Below are 20268 nucleotides of genomic sequence, written 5' to 3'. Positions count from 1 at the left end.
CGCATGAGAACATTTTCAAGTTGCGGAAGCAATTGCGCGTACTGAAGTTGTCGAATATTCCTTGCTAGGCACGAACTCAGCTCAAAGCAAATATTGCAAAGTAACGCACATTTGCTGGAGTGGTCCGGATTCGACCCGAGCCAAGGCAAACAAGCGTTGACAATCGCACATCGCACATCGTCAACCGTCAACGTTTGTTGTGGGTGACAAAGCATAATGCAAGGCGCAAAGGGTTGCCATTTGAATACGTACTATGTAAGTATGTATGTACAAATGTATTTATCTACATATGTATTTAGAAACCTATATATGTACATACATATGTACATACATATATAAATACATAGCTTGCAGTTTATATGTATATATATATATATGGATATGTATGTATGTATATATATTTCGCTCTGATGCATCACAGCCTCCCACTAAATATGTATGTACAAATATGTATACATATATGTATGTGCACACATGTGTATGTAAGTACATAACTAGCGCGGCTATTCCAGCATCACCACGCTTCGAGATTTATCACTCACATTGCGCGCATTTCAAAAGGAGACTTCGTCAAAGGACTTAAAAAAGTGTGAAACGGCTTTGCGCAACCAGTCGTCCTGCGAGATAAAGTAAAAGCAAACTTCAATAGGATCAGCAACAGCAACAGTAACACTAACAGCATACATACTGAGTAGCAGCATCAACAGTCGCACAAAGCTGCTGCTGAGTTTGTTGGCCGCACTTTTAATGGCTTTCTTGTTGCTTTTATTTCCTTTTTTTTGCCTGTATGTGTTTGCATATCACAAAATACATACATTCATCTACATATAGTATGTACATATGTAAATTTACATACAATACTCTCCGCACGTCACTATAAATTCTCACTTTTAATCCGTATTTAAACACGCCTTAGCGTTCAGTAAATTCAAAAAACGTGTCAAAGCCATTTAGTCGTTGTTTCAAGTGGCCTTTTCTCTTTTTCAATTTACAATATTTACTACCCGCCTGGATTGTATATCGAAGAGTTAAAATGGTATTCACTTTTGTATACTCGTAGACTCATTGAAATCGTAAATAAAAAAGAACGGCTTTTATAGCCCACCTCTTTCCCATGGGATTCTTCAATATCCCACTGGGAAAATAGGTAAGCACCTTGCGAGGTAAGCCATGTTTTCTTTCAGTTTTTAGTCAGTTAGTAATAGTAGTTAATTGTCATCATGGCCAATGTCATCTACTAGTAAAGGGCAAAATGAACACCTCCGAAGACACATTACGTTGTCAGTTGCAAAATAACGTGCAGCCGAAGTTATTTCCAAGCACCGAACTACTCCGAGCGACTGCTCTGCATTACACGTAACTTACTTTGTAAAGCGGCTCAGAAGTATGTCTGATACCAAATGTACATTCTAAATTCCTACTTACATAAGGCGGCCATGCCTTTGTAAAAGTAAGGGACGTTCGGCAGGGAAATGGTAATGACTGCCAGGTGAAGAGTAAGTTGCTAGTAAGGTATTATTACGTGCTCCTAATTCCCACTGGGATAAATTCGTATCTGTATATGTGTGTATGTATGTACGTCTAAAAAGTCAATCTCATGAAGGTTAATCTATGCGTAAGTATAATAAGTACGTACATGCATACATATAAATTTATTAATAAATCAGGCTCCTTTGTTTCGCGTTACAGTAGAAGAGTGTTTAAACATTAAAACGTATTGAATGGAATATTTAAAGTTTTTATGGAGACGGGCAGTAGAGTGTTGTGACTATTAAACTGATATTTTAATGCATTTGAACTAGATCGCTATGTAAAGTGCATTTTTTAACTACAGTCAAGCCCGGTAAAATGCCAAGGCCAAATATATAATTTTTTTGCGGTACTTAAGCGGCAATGTCATTTAAAAGAATACCGCTTAAAATCCACCTGGTACTTATGTTAATCTATATCTGTTCTATACTAATTACTTATATAAAGAGAAGTCCTTTTATATGTAAGAGGTAATCTCGCGTACAGCTTTTAGCAACCAAAAATTTACTTGATTCTGGTAGTTGCACCAGGGCCCGTATTTATGGTCAGATTTGCTTGAGATTTGGCACGTTGATAGCTTGTTGCTTGGATTAACATTTAGGATACATATTTCAGGCACACAGTGGTCCGAAAATCCAAATTTAGGTGGACAAAACTATTTGCTCAAAGACGTGTTGACACAATTTTACACCACTTTGATTCTACATACATATATGTGTTTGACGTCGCTGATTACGAATCTGAAGTCAGATTTTAAAAATTCAAAATGGTGGATCCAATATGGCGAACACAAAAATTAAGAAATCAATGCGCTTTAATAAAATATGGCATGCAAAGGCTTTCGGCGTCGCTTAATACGAATCTGAAGTCAGATTTCAAAAATTAAAAACGGCACATCAAATATGACGAAGAGAAAAATTAAGAATTTTGTAAACTTTCATAAAACAGGGTAGTACGAGTCTCAAATCTAAGTTTAGAATTTTGAAATGGCAATTGATTTGGACAATATTTTTAAAGAAAGTGAGTTTGGAGATGGTAATGTCAGGCAATTTGTATAATTGTATAATTAAAGTAGAAAACATTTTATTGCTGAATAATGATGTCAATAATGAAGATTGGGCAGAGGGATTGAAAATGTTAATAAAGTTCGTTGTTGTCTTCTGTGGGAGCTTCACAAGTAAAGGTAATTAACCACATATCCACTAAATTTTCTCTATTTAGTCATTATATTGCATTGCCATTTTTAACCACACAACTTTCTATATATATTGGGGAACTAAAATAAATGACAATATTTTCTTAAATAATAATAAAAACTAACAAAATGCGCTGGAACAAACTCTTACATGGCTCGCATTAGACATGAATAGCAAAGTAGCAAAAAGTGCAAAAAAGTTATAATGGTTATGGAAAGCTTAAGTCTCATTAAATATTCTCCCATAAATAATTTCTCGGCCCTATTCGCACAATTTAACTTTTGCCATTTTGAACACTAACGTTTGTTGGCGATTTTTAAAAATAATCATTGGAAATAGAATAAAATAGCTTGCACTATCTTATAGTGTGTAAATCAAGCTATCAAACTGATATAGCAATGATAAATTATGACAAATTTATAGACCACTAGCTGCGTTCAAGTAAGGTAATTATGTTCCATTCTCTATCTATACTAATTATCTATAATCGCTGCAGTGAAAGGGGGTGTGGCGTCTTCCAAACGTACTTAGACTTTTACTTACATATCTTTATATGTATAAGGTCAAATCCGAAAAATAGTCAACCAAAAACGGAAAAATGCATGCGATTTCAATTCTCGTATTTTGGTATCAAAAATTACATTGATTGAAACAAAACTATGCATGGCCTTAGTTTTAAGAACTACATATGTATAACTTTTAATAAAATGCGTACCATAGTATCGCCTTAAAAAAATAAATTTTTTTCAACGGCAAAAAGAGTAACGTCTCGAACGAACATATTTATAAACATTTTTTTAAGTTAACCCTTTAAACAATTTTCCGAGTGCCCTGAATTTATGAGTCTAAAATGAATATTTCTTTCGCCAAAAATATGATTCTGAGACCAGTCAACCAGACTGATATATTTGGTGTCATAAATTCTCAGTTGAACAAAAGTAGAAGTAAAAGTTTATCAATGATCAGAATTATAAAGAATGCATGTTTTTAAGACTCACACAGCGTTATATTTCAGACGCTAATATGACTCCTAACTTGGACGCATATTGGGGCACCTTCTAAGATGAGGGTTACTGCTCAGAATTCTGAGACTTTTCTGTCTCTAAAATGAGTTCGAATGTTCATAGCGAATCCACCATTTAGTTTGCTTTTGTAATATATTTTGTTAACATCAGTATTGAGATTCTTGTACGAAATTTTCAACTTTAAATCATAGTTTTATTTAAAATTAGTGAAAAATATTTATCATGAAAAACATTGTAAATATTGTAAACAAAATCACTGGAACATATTCACTGTGAATCACTGCGTATGTGTATGTATGCACTTAATTTTGTTCTCAAACTTTTTGTCTTGCTTGAGCCTTCAAAACCCGGGACCGAGAAGGCGTTCCAATTGTGCACTAGAACGAAATGCAATATCAAGAACGTTGCCACAAAAGAACCAAACGGGAACAAAAGTATTGAGAGCAATTTGAACGGGAACAAAATGAGAACAAAAGGTTCGGGTACGTTTTCGTAAAGAAGAAAATGAACATAATGAGGACGAAACTTTCGGGAGTCTTTCCAATGAGAACTATATGAGAACGAAAGTAGTGAGAACCAAGGAATGAAACCGATTCAAAATAACGTTCCGGTTTGGGTTTCGGGTTTGCCAAGTGTTTCGGTTTCGGTTTTGGTTTCGTTCTTCAAAATTTATTTCGGTTTTGGTTTCGGTTTCGTTCCGGTTTCGGTTTTTCACAGAAATTTTGTTGATATTATTTAAATCACAATGTCTTAAACGTTGAGGAAAGAAAATCGAAAATTACAGTTCACTGATAATATCAACACTAGGTTCTTTCCCTAACAATCCGGACCGGATTTGGTAATTAGAGAATAAGAGAAACATTTTCTTTCAAAAATGGAACAAAGTTCAGAAGTACGGAAACGCAAAAACCCACATTTCGTGCCCACAAGTCGAGAAACAGCTGATTCACGTTGTTCTTGTTTTTGTCACTTATATCATGTTCTGACCGACATCGGAAACATGTTTTCGTTGCTAAAACTGGTTTTCGACCTAAAACTTGTGTTTTCGTCCATATAAAATCTGTTAAACGAAAACCAGTTTTCGCTGAAAACTACTTGAAAACTCACTTTCCACTCATTCCAATCGGTGTCTTCACTAGTTTTTTTTTCGATTATTTATCGAAGTGGAAGTCATATTTTATCATTTTTAATACGCCATTTCGGATTTATTGTTAATTGCCTGGCCAAAGCAAAATAAGAATGAATGTTAAAGGTTGTAAATGAAAAGAAAATGAAGGAAAAATGTTTTGGTTGTCGGTCAGAACATGGTATTAAATGCAAACACTTGGAAATTTAATTTTGGTTTCACAAATTTGATTTTAAGTACATAGATTGAAAATACATCAACAGGCCATTCACTTTTCCTTAAAAGCACCAAGTAAATGCAGGCAACATGTAAACACAATACAGCTGATATGCACTTTGACACTTTATCCATTTTTACTCGGAGAAAATTTCGGGCTGTTTCGGGCATGAAGAAGAATACACTTACGATCGAATACGCTCGAATTTTCGCTCTCTATTACCCATTTTGTTGAGTACAGGCATGATTTCTGGGCTATTTTGGGCACACGCGGGATCTCGCATTGCGTACGGGAAAGAAACTACTTAAATATAATTAATCGATTATCGATTCACAACAACAAAGTCATCAGCAGATTTTTGCGAAAAGTTACCTTGCCATACTTATTTACTACTTAACAAGAATTTTAGCAAAATGTTGCTGATTTTGGTTAAATAAATCACTTATTTCAAAGAAATTTTTATTTATTATTTTTGTAAATTTCTGGAAACCGATTGAAACCTGTGATTGAAATGGTTTCGGTATCGTTCCTTTTCAGGTCAAGATAACGGTTACGGTTTCTGTTTCGGTTTTGAAAACCGAAACGGTTTTAAACGGTTACGGTTTCGGTTTGGGTTTCGGTTTCATTCCTTGGTGAGAACATTCACAAGGACGCTCAAATAAGAACAAAAGTGTGAGGAACGTTTTGCTAGAGAAAAAAAAAACGAGAACAAAAGTTTTGAGAACTTAACGTTAAGAATGAGAGGGGCGTCTGCGTGTTGGGATGAAAATTCGTTTCAGTTGGAACCACGATTTTTGATTCTAAGCCAGAAGACAGCCACTTCCATATCGTTTATCATTAGCGTGAACAGTCCATTTATGGAACAATTTTTTATTTTCTGTGCAAGAAAAGTTCGTGTCTTAAGTCTTCCGTTTACTTAATTTGCATAATTATGTTTCGGTTATTTTTTGATTAATTTTAGTATTCAGACATTTAAAAGTAATGAACGCTGTGTGAAAAATTTGGTTGTCGCTTCCATTCTTCGTGAATAGTTCAGAGAAGATTTGTTCCCGTTTCGTTTGCTGTCAGAAAATTCCTTAGACTTTAGTTCCCAAATTGTTCTTCGAGAGAAAGTTCCTTAGAAATGTTCCGCAAAGTATTGTTCGCATTTTGTTCTTGGGAACAAAACTACGAGAATGACCGATCATACCTTTTGTTATCCCTTCGATCGCTTAGAAATGCAACAATTCGGTTATCTCAATGATACGACATCAAATCTTCAGCTACACATTACCTGCTCGCTTACATTGCAATGCATTTTTTCGTTCAGTCATAGTCTCTAATCTTCTCATGGTAGAAAAGGTAATAATGAGCAGCAGTATATTTACACGCATCTTCAAAAGTCTACCCTAATGAAATTATGAGGCTCCTATCAAATCTGTGGCACCCAAGAAAATGGAAACTTCTTTTATGAGCCTAAAAGGTGTAACTCATATAAAGCCATTATTTCTACTATTTAAACCTGCTGGATTTTTTTGAACAAAACAAATTCACGTTAATATTGAAAAAGTTACTACCATAAACAATACTTTTTAAGGATCCTTGAAGCATTCATGTTAATCTCATTATGAGTACAACGCTATACAGTATACAAGCCTATACACTAGAGGCACACATTAAACTGAGCCGTTCCGGCTGCTATTCTTCTATTCACCTGCATCTACCAAACACCTGCTCCGTAAAATTGCAATTTCATTTATTTAAAGTACAATTAGTGTGGCAAAGTGTGCTAGCTATGCATACCTAAGTATACATATAGTACATACATATGTATGTAAGTACATAGACAATAACAAAAGTTAGCGTAGGTAGTTGGTAGCAAAGAATGACCGTAGATTGCTTGTTTGACTTCATTGTGCATTGTTGAATTTTGAAAAAGGTACGAATTTATTAAGTATGAAAAATTGCATACCCAATCCCTGTGGAGTAATTTAAAAAATTTTCATAGCAAATAAAAACAAGTTGATATACAATGAAAAGTTTACACTTGCTATATATGTAGTAATATCTATGTATGTACATTAGGGTGCGTTGAAAATCTTGTATTTTTATTGTCAATAGAAAAAATATGGTTCATTCCATGATAAAAACATAACAAGGTAAAACCATTGAGAGGCAGTCTGACGTTTGCCAACAATATAATTTTAAAATCAAAACTCAAACTCACACACACATTCTCATTTTCAATCTCAAACAACAACAATTGTGAACAATTTAATTTTTTTATTTTCAATTTTATATGATTTTAAAATGTTGGCAAACGTCAGAAAAAAATCATGGCCGACGAAATGAGAGAAAGAATTTACCTTGTAATATTTTTATAATGGTTCATTCTGCTCTAAACAAAATCTTTGGTAAAGCTAGAAATTTTCGTGCAATATCTTAGGCGCGCCCAAATCAATCAAAGCTGAAAGTGTTCAACAAATTTTTTTTTCTTAGCTTACTTCGATAGCAAATTTAATTCTCTACAAACAGGACTAATAGTTAGGGGATAATTACAATTTTAGTAAAAAAAATTTAGGTTTAGTATAATATTTATGGGTGAGAAACTATCAATAAGTTGCCCATTTCAAAGGTAATTTAATTTCCTACAAAAATGTACCTTTATGAAATTATTTGCGATTAACATTATCATGACTTAAAAGTTCAATTCCTCACAAAAAATAATTATTTTGCTAATAAATGTTGTTTTGGTAGAGAATTAAGTTTGCGATCGAAGTATGTGAAGAAAAAAATTGTTTGAACACATGAAACTTTGACTGACGTGCGTGAGCCTAATGGTCTGATTATGCATACTTCGCATAACTTCGCACAACTTCGCATAAACTTCAAACTGTAATTTCGTATATACTTTGTATGTATTTTGTATGTATTCCATCGCCCAGAAATTAGCAGAACTTTTAAAAACTTAGCGATCTGTTGAGTTTAGATTTTGCTTCACATTTTCTTAAGTCACACTTTTAGTGCATTGGTACAAATGGTTGTGCGAAGTTATGCGAAGTATGCATAATCAGACCCTAAGCTATTGACCACAAATTTTCATCTTTCGCAAAGATTTTTTTTGCTATTGCCAATAAAAATTCGAATTCGTATTTTCGGTCGTCCCTAATGCACGTAAATATGAATGTAGATTTGTTAAAAGTATTTACTAAATTTAGTTGAAGAAGGCAACAACTAAATAGCACTGAGCCCAGACAGGTACGACGCTAATGACGAAAATAAACACCTGAAACTGTAAGCCAGGCAAGCAACAAGCCAAGCAAAACGTTGAGCACACTTGGTGGCAAAGCGAAGAGGATTGTTAGTGCGAGGAATGGTGCAGTGACGGGCAATTCTATGAGAGGAACCTGTTTGCGCACCTACAACTGAGAACAGTCAACGCCACACTCACAGAAAATGCGGCTATGTGCGAATGTATCACGAAAGTAATTGAATGCTAACGCCGTTAGTGCTTGCTAAGTAACAGATCTTTGTTTGCTTGGGAATGGTTTGGAGTCTATAAACAAGTTAAATATAGTGTGTGTGCATAGGTACGGAGAGTAGGTACCCTGCAGTAAAATTTAGAGACAGTCTCTTAAAGCGCTAGTTCTGCCCTACACATTTCAGAACCATCTCTGAAGTAGTGCAAAACGGCTGCAGAGAGGGACAGTTGAAACTCTCGGTGTGTTAGTTGCGCTCTGTTGAGAAGTAAATGCATAAATTCTCACTTCTCGTACAATACGAAAATAGCTCAGCGGGAGGACCTCTGACTCTAATATCGTTGGTCACGAGTTCAAATCGCGGTGGAGGAAGTTGTGATTTTCAGATTAAAGAAATTTAAATTGTTGAGTGCCGCTTAAATATTGAAGAGAAAGTGATCAAATAATATAAAAAAAAATATATAAAAAAATATAAAAATTTAATAGAATGCAAAATCTGTAAAAGAACAGAAAAAACGAAAAAATAAAATACTTATTGTCGCATATCTGTCGCATATCTAATAAAATACTTATTGTCGCATATCTGTCGCATATCTGTCTAAAATGGAGCCAGTTTAGAATAGAAAAATAATCTAATAATCGAGTTTTAAAATTTTTTCTCATAGAAAAACGTACTGTCCCAGAACTGTTCAAAATGGAACCAGTTTAGAACTAGTTCGAAAGTTCTGCGAGGGGGGCAATTTCCACTTCGTAGGACATCGCCATGTAAAAAGAGACAGTTGAAAGTATTGCGTTGGGATAGACCGAGAACCAGTACCGGCTCTTAAAGAGCTGGTTCTGCGCTAGTCCTGAACTAGCGCGATTTACTGCAGGGTAAATACATATGTATGTATGTAGGTGTATGTATTAGAAAAAGGGAATTTAGTGTAAATTAAATTATATATTTTCTGATATTTGCAATTAACTCTAAATGCGCACACTTTACGTAATATGTATAGGCTTGGCTAGGAAATTACTAAATATAAGTTAAGTCGTAATTAAATTTTAGCTCACGTGATACGAGTAACACGTTCATACCACCACATTTCCAGCGAAAGTCATTGCAACGTCACAGGAAAAAATTCTTAAGCTTGCGAAAGTGTACATTTTTGATGCATATGTACGTACATATGTATGCCCATACAGGTGCCTTTCTGGCCCAGAATTAAAGATGCAAATTATTACTTGTCTCATTTTTTATTTAGAGTTGCTCCCGACAGAATCAAGTTTTGAAAAACGGACAACACTCTTCTTTAGATACAGATTTTAAACTGAGCCGATTTTTTTTTAAGTCCTTTTTTGGGACAGACTTGCGGTCGCTGAACCTGAATTTAATATTCCTTTGTTTTTCCAAGAAGGCTTTCGAGATTACTACCAATAACTTCGAAAATGCCGTGAAAACAGCATTTTTGGCGATATCTAAGAGGACGTCCTTTGGAAAAATAAATGAGCGTCAAATTCAGGGTCAGCGACCGCAAGTCAGATCAAAAACACCGTTTTAAAAAAATTCTGCTTTGTTTATTAAAAATCTGTAGTAGAGTTTTGTCCGTTTTTTTTTCAAAACTTGACTCCCTCCGAACAAACGATGAGGCAAATACTATTTCTCCAGGTATTCCAAAGCAAGTTTCAAAAAAAAAATTATTTCTACACCACCTTAATGTACATATGTATGTACGTATATACGACGCGGCATGCTTCTCCCAAAATGCACAGTTTTAATTTATTTAATGTCCACAAACACGCGAGCCTAACCAAAGTGGGACAGTTCCACGCCTTAGTTTTTTTTCTCACTCAAAGAGGACACTGACCACATCGTTTGTTGCAAAAAAAAAAAACACGTACTGTAAGTTAAATATAAAATCATAAGCTGTTTACTAATAATGGTTACTCATATCACATACATAGAATTTACTTGATCGTCGACCATAAGCAAAAAAAAAAGGCAACTGCGACGCCCTAAACTTTAATTAATGCTATCGCACAACCACAATTTCTCGCAACAATGACATTAAGTAAATTCATACAAAAGTGAGTCAGACAGACTTCATTCATATCGCGCTTAGCTTTGAAATGCATTACTAATAAGCTTCGCTTAAGTTTCTTCCAGCACATCTTACTCAAACAAGATATTTAGCTTGCGTTTTTGCGCTTATCTTTTCTAGAACTTTAAAAGTATTCTTCCCAGCTTGGCACCAAGCAAATGCGCAAATTTCTCTAACATTTTAAAAATTGTTTTTTTTTTCTTCTTCTTAATTGTAAACTTGTGAATTTAACATACCTGTTGGCAAGATGGCGTTGTTCTCACGTCGCCAAGAAATTGTTGGCGTCGGATAGCCGCTGGCATAGCATTCCATCTGCACCTCACTGCCCTCACTCGCCACCACCGATTGCGTTGAATTGTCGGAGATGACGGGCGGACGACGTACCGATAGCTTTACGTTGGCGCTAACTTTATGCACAACGGAAATGACCACCTGACAGGTGTAGGTACCTGCATCAGTCTCCTGTATGTCCTTAATTTGCAGCTTGTATGTGGAAGAATTGGGATCGTGACGTAGCGAGAAACGTGAATCTTTAATCACTAACGTTGAACCGGTGGATAGGAAGACAGCATCAGTATCAGTCTTTGACCATAGAACCTGATAATCACTGGCGTACTGTACCGAACAATCGAATTCGACTGTGCCACCAATATCCTTAATTTGTTCTTGTGTAATGTACGAAATTGTTGGAGTACGTTGCGCTTGCGCACTGCCCGCCATAAGCGTCCACAAGCAGACAACAATGGCGACAGCAACGGAGGTGGAAGAGGACATTGTGTTGGCCATGAAGTTGGCTGTTGATCTTTTTTGCGACAATAAGCACATAGTTAATGTATGTATGTATGTGTGCACAAACTAGTTAATCAGTAACGTTGATTATTCACGCGAATTTCCTTTAGAAATTTTTTAATTTTTACTACTTAATGGAATTTTCTGTACCACACCCTAAATAGCTTAGTGATTATATTATATGTACCTATATATTGCAATATAGCTTATTGTATGTTGAACAATAAACTTTTAAAGACTACTAGCTGGCCGATTGGCTTACTTGCTGCTTCTTTCTGCCCGTATACACTTTAACTGTTGCTGGTCTGTCTGTGAGAATTCTGAGTCAGGTTTGGCGATCACTTTGCATCCATTCGAATTAAACCCGAAGAGCGAAAGCACATAAAGCGTAAAATGTATAAAATTGCTCAGCACAATCGTAGCTCGACTTTTACACACGCACACACACACACACAGTTGGGCTGCCTAGGTTGTAGGTGTCTCTCTTCGTTTTCACGTTTGGATGCTGATGAATTTCACCTTAATTTCAAACCACAGCTTTATTGGGGCTACCACAAAATATTACACTAGAAATTTTTATTTAGGCTCTTGTTTATTGCTCTTTTCTTTTATCTTGGTTGACTTGCTTCGTTGCTTTTAAAACGCATATAAATGCATGCACTCAGACCTCTATGTTAACGTTTTACTTTAAGCCCAGTTTAGTCTTGCCAATTAGGTACTACCTCCAATAACACACTCCTCTGAAACACTCCGTTCACTTTTCACGTATGTCCACAAGCGATGACTGTTGCACAGCGAATGAGTGGCATAAACAAGATACAACATAGCCGTAGATACATTACTTGGCGCTCGACCGCTTGCGGTGGTGTGCTCGTTCTTTTGTTCGTTAACTTTTCAAATATTACACCAATAAAGATGGCGCAGAGCACAAGAGACGTCACTTAGTTGGTGAGTTTTCAGTTCGCTGATGAGTTTACGGTTTAGATGTGTGCGTGTGAGTGAGTACAGGAGAAAATTAATCGTGACTTGCAGCGAACAAATTGTTGATTTAAGCCACAAAGCACAGGTAAGCAAATTAAGGTGACCAGAAAATACTTTCGTCAGAAAAGATAAGTTTTAAGCGTAATTGAATATCTTCTTCAAGAATAAGCTATAACTCAGAAGCTCGAAATTGAAAGTAGTTTTTATATTAAAACAAGTAAACAAGTCTAAGTTCGGGCGGAGCTGAATATTAAATACTCGGCGCAATTATTAAATCTGTGCACATAAGCAATAATCGCCTAAAACGTGGGCTGTAATGTTAATTCCACGCCTTCAGGATTATTATCAGCATGGTTTCCTCTATCAGCATGGTTTCCTACAAAGCACCCCCTTTGGCAAGCCTATCCTCCAAATCCAGAGGTGCCATGCACTCCGCCACACTTTTAGAGCCTGTTTGCCGATATAGAGATACACCTGCTTCACCGCCACCCTCTTTATGGCCATTACCTCCACCTGGAAAATGCTGTAGTAGTTTGACAGCTCCGCTCAAACGGCTACGGCCCCTACGCCCTTCTTAAACTTCGATCCGTCTGTATAGACATTCACCGAGCCAGCAGTCCTCATGCCCTCACGCCAGCCATCGACCTCTATAGGGGCTTAGAAGTTAGTACAAGAGTGAAGATCTGGGATGATATAGTCAATCCGTCTATGTAAAGTTGACGCTATACTACGGTGACCATAAGACCTGTCCCGTAGCATAAAGCCTATCAATAGTTTTTGACGCTATATTTTTGGCCGATAGATCCGCCGGAAAGGGAAGCCAAGGTGTGAAGTACTGCTATTGGTGTAGTCCTAAGTGCCCCTGTCATGCCGATCGTTGATAGCCTTTATACATTTTCTATTCTCTTAAGAAATGTTTTCTTCCCCATTGCTGTTCACCACACCAATACTCTATGCAAAGTGAGGAAGAAAAGGCGATAAGCCCCAGATGTATCCTAGAATCCTTTTGCCATTATAAAAATGCCAGGGAAGCCTTTTCACCCTCTTCTCTACATTGAGTCGCTACGACAGCGTACTGTTATTATTCTGGGGTACTTGGTGCTATGCTTCACCTGGAGGATCATTCCATCCATTTTAGGTTTAGATCAATTCGGAACGTTATATTTCCTGGTCTGTCTTTTCTACGTTGACACTAAGCCCCCGCTTCGGCCGCCCAAAGATGTACGCCCCGTAGTGGGCTAAGTATGGACAGATAATTTCCACTTAATATAACAGAAATATCATCCGCATATGCAGTAAGTTTGTCTCCGAACCGTTTACTAACAAACGGGGTTTCAAACAGGGCGACTCCCTTTCATGTGTGTTAATCTGATGGAGAAAATAATAAGAGTCGCAGAATTGAACCGCTCAAAAACAATTTACTGCAAGAGCGTGAAATCCAACGCATCACTCTTTCCAACAAAGGCTACTTTGGACTGACTAGGCAATTCAGAAGTAAAGTCCTCTCTCGTCGTACCACAAGCCACTCATCATGCCCGTGCTGGTATATGGCGCAGAAGCTTGGACAATGATAACACCCAATGACGCGGCTCTTGGGGTTCCCGAGAGATAGATTCTGCGGAAGATTTACAGGCCTTTTCTCGTTGCCGACGGCGAGTACCGCAGACGATTTAACGATGAGCTGTGTGAGCTTTTTACAACGATATACATAGATATAGTGCAGCGAATTAAAATTCAGTGGCTTCGTTGGTTTGTCCATGCCGTTCGAATGGATACCAACACTCCAGCCCTGAAAATATTCAACTCAGAACCCGCTGGAGGTAGCAGAGGGAGAAGGATACCCCTACTGCGATGGAAAGACCAAATGGAAGGACATCAATCGCTATGTGCTCAGTTTTGTTCTTGGTTTTTGATCAGGAGACACAAAAGTGGCTTTGTGGATGTCCTGTCTGTCGTATTACATGACCTGCGGGAAATGTTAGCCTTGTATTTGGTTATGGCAGCCAGAAGAGGCATAGGCGTAGCTTCTCCGAGAGTGCGAACATACCAGGTGCATAACCGTAAACCGTAGTAGGCTCATCAGGTCTCTTCCCCAGACAGTGTTTTACGTGGCGAGTTCCAAGCAAAGCGCACGATCTATTGTTTGCAGGTATTCAATAAGTTTGCAGGCGCACTTCATTTGGAGCAGACGCTGCAGATTTCAGTGAACCCTAACATCAGGCTCCACACGGGCTATGTATCTCACACATGAAGCTGCTTGGACACAACAAAAGGAATTCAGTATTACAGTAGTATTATTATCAGCATACCCAAAAGCTCCACTAAATCTTATTGCAATCCAGCAACAGTATCCCGACCTTAATTGCGGCAGAGTTAAGCAGATTTTTTTGAAGCAGTTGAAGCTGTTCGTCTGAGGACGGTGGTGAATGTCGTTTATTGCCTCTTTTTTTAGATAGTCAGGTCCTTCAATTCCACGATCTATATATGGATCTCGACTGTGTGTTCGTAGGGATGTCTTCTTGACACCATGGTCTTAGCAAATACTCTTGTCGCTCAAAGACATCCTGAAAAAATAAGAGGGAATGTTTAGAACGACAAAACGATAATGAGGCGTATTCTGGGTTTCGTACGAATCGAAAAGTTGAAATTTTTGAATACAAAAGAATAGGAAAATTTCATGATTTTTGATTCGTACAAAAACAAGAATACGCCCCAATGTCTAGTGATAAGGTTTAATGACTCGGCTAAAGAGCCATCACTGTTTCTATTTTTTTTTTTTTGATTGCGATGTTTAGACCACGACCGAAGGATGAAATGTACATATATATTATAATAGTTTAGCACTATTTTTTAATTGCATTTTTTTCACAACTTTGGCATTTAAGCATTTATGAATACCCTTAAAGCATATTGTAAAAGTTATTTGCATCAGAAACGGAAATGACAAGGTAAGCGAACAAAACTCGACAGCAAAGGAAAAGTGTAAAAAGCAACCCTGAAACAAACGTCAATCTTCAGTGTTGCCAAGCTTTGAATACGAAAAAAGCAACAAATTTTTTATTGGAGGGTTTAAGGGACTATTATGGACTTTATGGTAGGTATGCCGATTCAAATGAATAAATGTTTCTTGCTCGACGGTCGAATTTATTCTGTTTTCTAAGAATTCGAATATTTTCGTCCAAATGAGGCGGCGTAAACATTTTTGTTCTTATTTTCTAATTTGCAGCGGTGTCCAGCGTTGCTTAGATTTAAGCTGTTTAAATATTAAATTTTTCTTCACTTCGCTTAATTTTTTCTACAATTCCTATCAAGCGAAAATAAAAACAAAAAATTAAGTTTCATGAACTATGTGGAGGTTTAAATCTTGACTGCACTCTCTTATGATCTCATAAACTAAAGGAACGTAAAGAACTTTTCTTTCCGACCGAATTTTATTTCCCTTTTTAATGTGTCTTATTTGTGCGTATTATCCACCGGCGCATTAACTGCCTCCTCTTCAAAGCACCAAAGTCAAAGTATTCCGCGTTTTAAATAAAGAAAAGCACAAAATTTAGCACGAAAAGCACGAAGTTGGCAACAGTGCTAATCTTGTAATCATTTTCTTTGTTGTGATCCTGTTCTGATATTTCAATCTTCATTGTCCAATTGGATTTATAGAATTTAATAAACAATAATTTTTGTATAGAATTTATCATTTAACATCAAAGACATGTCTGCATCAGAACGCTTTGACATAGAAAAAGTGGCAAAAATATTCCAGGATTGTTTGCATGATAGTGATGATGTGTTACTAGATTCCTATTTGGAGGCTTATGAGGAGATCAATAAGTATTAAAACTACATTGGCGCCCAGGCGATTTTTATTTAACGTTTTTTTTCTTTAGGTTCTTCCAATTGATGGGCACGGTATTCGGATTTGTGAGTAGCGACGTGCGCAGTAAAATCGATATACTCTGTGAGTACAGGCGAAATGAATCAACTGGAGAACGTTTTGTGACTATTAAAACAATGATATCCTACGAAAAAGATGAGGAGCTTCTTAAGGATAATAGCTATGTTTCAGGCTGTCGGACGCTTCTACGATTACATAGAGGATTGGGTGAGTTGGCATTAGTACATGAAGGCAAAGTGTTTGAATGCTGGAAAGTGGCTTTGCTTATCTTAGTAGCTGCAAATTATCAAAGTAGATAAGTTGAGCATGTCTCATTTGTGTATGTAGTAAATTTAAATGTGCATAGTATCTTTTTATTTGTGATCTACGAAGTTGCTTTATTAGCACAATCGCACTGATTACTCTTTTCTCCTCTTTGTACGTTTCAGAATTTATATATGAGTTCCTTAGAAGATTGTCTGAGTTAAATGAATGTGATAAGACACATGCATGCTGCAAGAGTGCATACAACGAAACCTTAGCGAAACATCATCCGTGGGTGGTACGGAAAGGAGCTGTGGTCGCTATGTACGCTCTACCTACACAGGGTGAATTACTAAAACGCGTGTGCATGAATGTAACGCGTGCAATTGAGGTGCTACCCGAAATGCTCAAGCACACAAAATCTGTGTACGATCGTGTTGAACTTCTTTATAGTGACAACGATCTCCACGGGTTACCCTAAATAAAATTAATTTGAATTTAATTAGAGCATTCCAAATGTGAAGTTGAGGCAAATATCAGATCGTAAATGCAACATTTAGTATTTTTTCGCGACAGTATGCCTCTAAGCAACTTTTGAGCAAATAGCTACAATATAAGTACATCAAGTATTTTATTTCACTTGCGCTGATTCTTGCTTTAATAATTTTATCTTATTTAAGATTAAGGTTCAATGTTTAAACCATGATAAAAATATATATATATATATATATATATATGTTTTTATCATGGTTTAAACTAGTAAACTTCCTCTAATAGTAAAAAAAATTATGCCTTATGTATTGTATTGATGCAGTTTTTATTAAAGTGATATAGAATGATTTACAAATTAATAAGGCGCTTTCTTTTTTAATTTTTTACTTTTGTGTTTTAAGCCGCTCGAGCTACTGGTTAAAACTGGCTCATCATAAGTTGTGTTCTCCGTCGTCCAAAGGGTTACAAAGCCACTTTCACCGCCAGTCACTACGGTACCGCTCTATATATACATATATGTACATAAAAATTAGTAAAAACTAAATTCCAGTTAACTTAATAATTACCTTTTGGTCAAATATGCTTGCGCGAACAAGCTGTTTATTGGCAATAAAATCTGCCCTTGGCAGCAAATCTTTGCCTAAACGTAGCGAACGCAACACTTCACTGTAACAAAATTAATGGAATACACATCTATGTATATATGTACATTTGTATGATTCAAAAAGGCAATAATCATATATTTTGTGCATATATTTTGTATTTAATTTAGAAATTTTTCTCATTACTGCCTTCATTGTAATTTTAATTAACTTACCCATTGCCACGATTTGTACCGACAAGCAGAAACAGGTCACCGTTTTCCAAGCTATGAGCCCCGATCACATTACATTTAGTCTCGTTTATTCCTTTTGCAGCCTCGGCAATTTTTTCACGCTCAAACTTTGCCACCACATCAGCTTCATCAGCAAGGTACACATGGAAATCATGGCAGTGCGTAATGCAAGAAATAAGGTCATGTTCATAAACATTCTTATGCCTGAAAATGTCCAATAGAATTTAAAAAATATAGTGCTTGAGAAGGGACTTATAAAATTTGTGCACACCAGTTAAGCATCTGTACGCTACTTTCCGTATTAATGGTTGTTAACAGCGCATCATCCTCCGTTGCCTCTTTGAGGTTATACACATTTATTAAGCCGTCTGTTGAGCCTGAGCACATAAGATCAGGATTCGTTGCGTGAAAACATAATGCGGTTATGTCATCTTCATGACTATCAAAGTAAGCACCAAGGGGTTTGCGTTCTCGTATATCATAGAAAAACAAAAATACATTTCCTTGACTTTGGTTAGTTCCAGTGGAAAGTATACGTCCATTCGAATTGGTATCAAAGCAATTTATAGTTTTTTGCATGTGCATGCCTTTCGCAGCCCGAAAATTAGAAATACTTTGTGTAAACTCGATATCCTCTTCGAAACGCGCTTGCTCGCTTTGTGTGCGTAAATCGAAAAGGCGTACTAAACCATGACTGCTGCCAACTAATAAGCAATTGGGTGTTTCATCTAAAAACCGTACACCGCAAGTAGTCGTACGCTCATTGGTTACTGGCGCCGGTATATCGGATAATGTCGAGAGTGTTCGTTGGGCATTGATATCGAATATGTGTACTGTAGCGCTTGATAATCCAGCGGCAACACGTGTGAAGCCACTACATAGGCAAGTAGAATGCTACTAGAATAATACTGATATAAGAAAAGGCTAAGACAACTCACCTGTCGGCGGCTAAGCTAAGCACGTAGTCGTTTCTCAAAGATACTGCAGCTTCATCTGCGATTTTGCATTTAATTTGAAACAGATCGTTTACCTCTTGCAGGCTACACGTGTCCTCATCACCCGATACGTTTGTGGTATCTTCGGAGTCATCATTTGAACTGTTTTGACGGGAATCTAGTTCTTCGCCGCCTAAGGATTTAATTAGTTGGCAATTACGAACCAAATATTAAAAATTTCATTTATTTACCGCTGGAAATTAACTTTTCTTTCATTTGTTTTGATTATGTGCAATACCGATACGATCAAGGCGTATTCTACGATATTCAAGATATCAATATCGTTGTTCAACATATCCGTTAATTTATATCGATATCAGAAGTTACGATACGATATCGATACAATATTTTGTTTCGATACCTGAAATATCGGAAACTTATCTCTAGGTTGTCTGGTTTTCTGAATTCAAAATGAAATTGACTAGTTGTAAAAATTTGTCGTTCTTGAAAAACAGTTTTTGGCATTAATCACAAAAAAAAATAAAAATTCATAAAAATATCAAAACTTCATATATCAGTTTGCTACTCTCAAGAAAAACAAAAGCTTAAAAACTCTGTGTTTTGAGGTCTTCTGGGAAACCATCGCGAAAGGTGCTATTTTTACTTCGCATTTAGAAATATATACATACATATGAAAAGATATGTCTCCTTGAAAGCACTAGGTTTGCTTGTGGGGAGGGGTTAATCAAAGTGATCGAAAAGTTATTGGGTCGCCATTTTAGTTTTTCAATTTTGCAAAAAAGGGAGTTTGACCAACATTTTTTTTTTGAAAACTCTTAATTGCAGGTTTGTTATTTACCTCCATCAAACAGAGTGGAGCTGTTCAGGATATATGGCAAGTGTTCTATTGTTGTGAATTTACAAATGTTCCGAAATATGCAAATGCAAAATCATATACACAATATCCTTAACAGCCCTATTAATTCCCACAAATTAAGCATTCTCACAAATTAATAAATTTCCTTCAGTAATTTATGTTTTTTTAAATCTCCTTAAATGATCATCCCCCACATTTTCTCCATATGAACTATAATTAAATGTTTTGTTATAAATAATATCGAATAAAATAGTCACCAGACCTGCAATCAAGAGTTATTTCAAAAACCTGAAAATTAAAGGAGAATTTTTGATATCATAAAAACTTAAATTTGTATGATTTTTATGTTTTTAATAAATTATTAATTACATACATATTTTGTTGTGAAATAATATCCGAAAAATCCAAAGCAAATCGATGAATCGATCTGTGCCCACCGAAGTACTGAAAAATATCGATGTGCATTTCGATAAGCGAATCAAAGAAATACATACCTGTATCTTTCCTACTGAACATCCCTAATAGTAACGAATTCGAACAAAAAAGACGCGAGAGCTAGGGCTGCCATCCTCTTAATATTGGTAGGAAACT

General features: G+C 36.3%; 3 protein-coding genes across 6 annotated transcripts in view; 1 reads left to right on the top strand and 2 right to left on the bottom strand.

Annotated features, from left to right (window-relative positions):
• The window catches only part of Lac (septate junction protein lachesin), a 67816-nt gene extending 55596 nt beyond the window's left edge, over positions 1–12220 (bottom strand). The window contains exons 1-2 of one of the 4 annotated variants that reach the window (XM_017616976.1): positions 12145–12220; positions 10870–11435 (exon numbers count right to left, since the gene is read on the bottom strand). In XM_017616976.1, the coding sequence (XP_017472465.1) occupies positions 10870–11419 (550 nt within the window). In that variant the 5' untranslated portion in view covers positions 11420–11435; positions 12145–12220. Of the gene's footprint in view, positions 1–10869; positions 11778–12144 lie in introns of those variants that run through there. The other 3 variants (XM_017616962.1, XM_017616968.1, XM_017616957.1) reach the window with 3 other exon arrangements.
• Positions 12221–15861: 3641 nt separating this feature from the next.
• On the top strand, positions 15862–17172 carry LOC108363595 (ceramide-1-phosphate transfer protein). Its single transcript, XM_017616999.1, has 3 exons — positions 15862–16231; positions 16288–16502; positions 16724–17172. The coding sequence occupies exons 1-3, from the start codon at positions 16113–16115 to the stop codon at positions 17017–17019; spliced, it is 630 nt and encodes a 209-aa protein (XP_017472488.1). The 5' UTR covers positions 15862–16112; the 3' UTR covers positions 17020–17172.
• A 162-nt stretch (positions 17173–17334) lies between these two features.
• LOC108363553 (WD repeat-containing protein 89) lies at positions 17335–19151 on the bottom strand. Its single transcript, XM_017616948.1, has 6 exons — positions 19052–19151; positions 18804–18993; positions 18137–18739; positions 17848–18069; positions 17597–17696; positions 17335–17532 (listed from the first exon to the last, which is right to left on the bottom strand). The coding sequence occupies exons 1-6, from the start codon at positions 19074–19076 to the stop codon at positions 17386–17388; spliced, it is 1287 nt and encodes a 428-aa protein (XP_017472437.1). The 5' UTR covers positions 19077–19151; the 3' UTR covers positions 17335–17385.
• Between the last annotated feature and the right edge of the window lie 1117 nt (positions 19152–20268).

Source organism: Rhagoletis zephyria, unplaced genomic scaffold (assembly GCF_001687245.7).
Source record: "Rhagoletis zephyria isolate East Lansing unplaced genomic scaffold, Rhagoletis_zephyria_1.1 Rzeph_scaffold_00029, whole genome shotgun sequence".
Lineage (NCBI taxonomy): Eukaryota > Metazoa > Arthropoda > Insecta > Diptera > Tephritidae > Rhagoletis > Rhagoletis zephyria.
The sequence above is the reverse complement of the archived record's forward strand: the minus strand, read 5'-3'. Positions and strand labels throughout refer to the sequence as shown.

What these genes read in the sequence shown, in the direction of transcription:
- LOC108363595 (XM_017616999.1), top strand. Translation starts at nt 16,113, where the DNA reads ATGTCTGCATCAGAACGCTTTGACATAGAAAAAGTGGCAAAAATATTC. An exon ending in GCTTATGAGGAGATCAATAA is followed by an intron (nt 16,232 to 16,287) that starts GTATTAAAACTA and finishes TTTTTTCTTTAG; the next exon opens with GTTCTTCCAATTGATGGGCA. An exon ending in ACGATTACATAGAGGATTGG is followed by an intron (nt 16,503 to 16,723) that starts GTGAGTTGGCAT and finishes TGTACGTTTCAG; the next exon opens with AATTTATATATGAGTTCCTT.
- LOC108363553 (XM_017616948.1), bottom strand. Translation starts at nt 19,076, where the DNA reads ATGAAAGAAAAGTTAATTTCCAGCG. An exon ending in CTTAGCTTAGCCGCCGACAG is followed by an intron (nt 18,740 to 18,803) that starts GTGAGTTGTCTT and finishes TTGCCTATGTAG; the next exon opens with TGGCTTCACACGTGTTGCCG. An exon ending in GGTACAAATCGTGGCAATGG is followed by an intron (nt 17,697 to 17,847) that starts GTAAGTTAATTA and finishes ATTTTGTTACAG; the next exon opens with TGAAGTGTTGCGTTCGCTAC.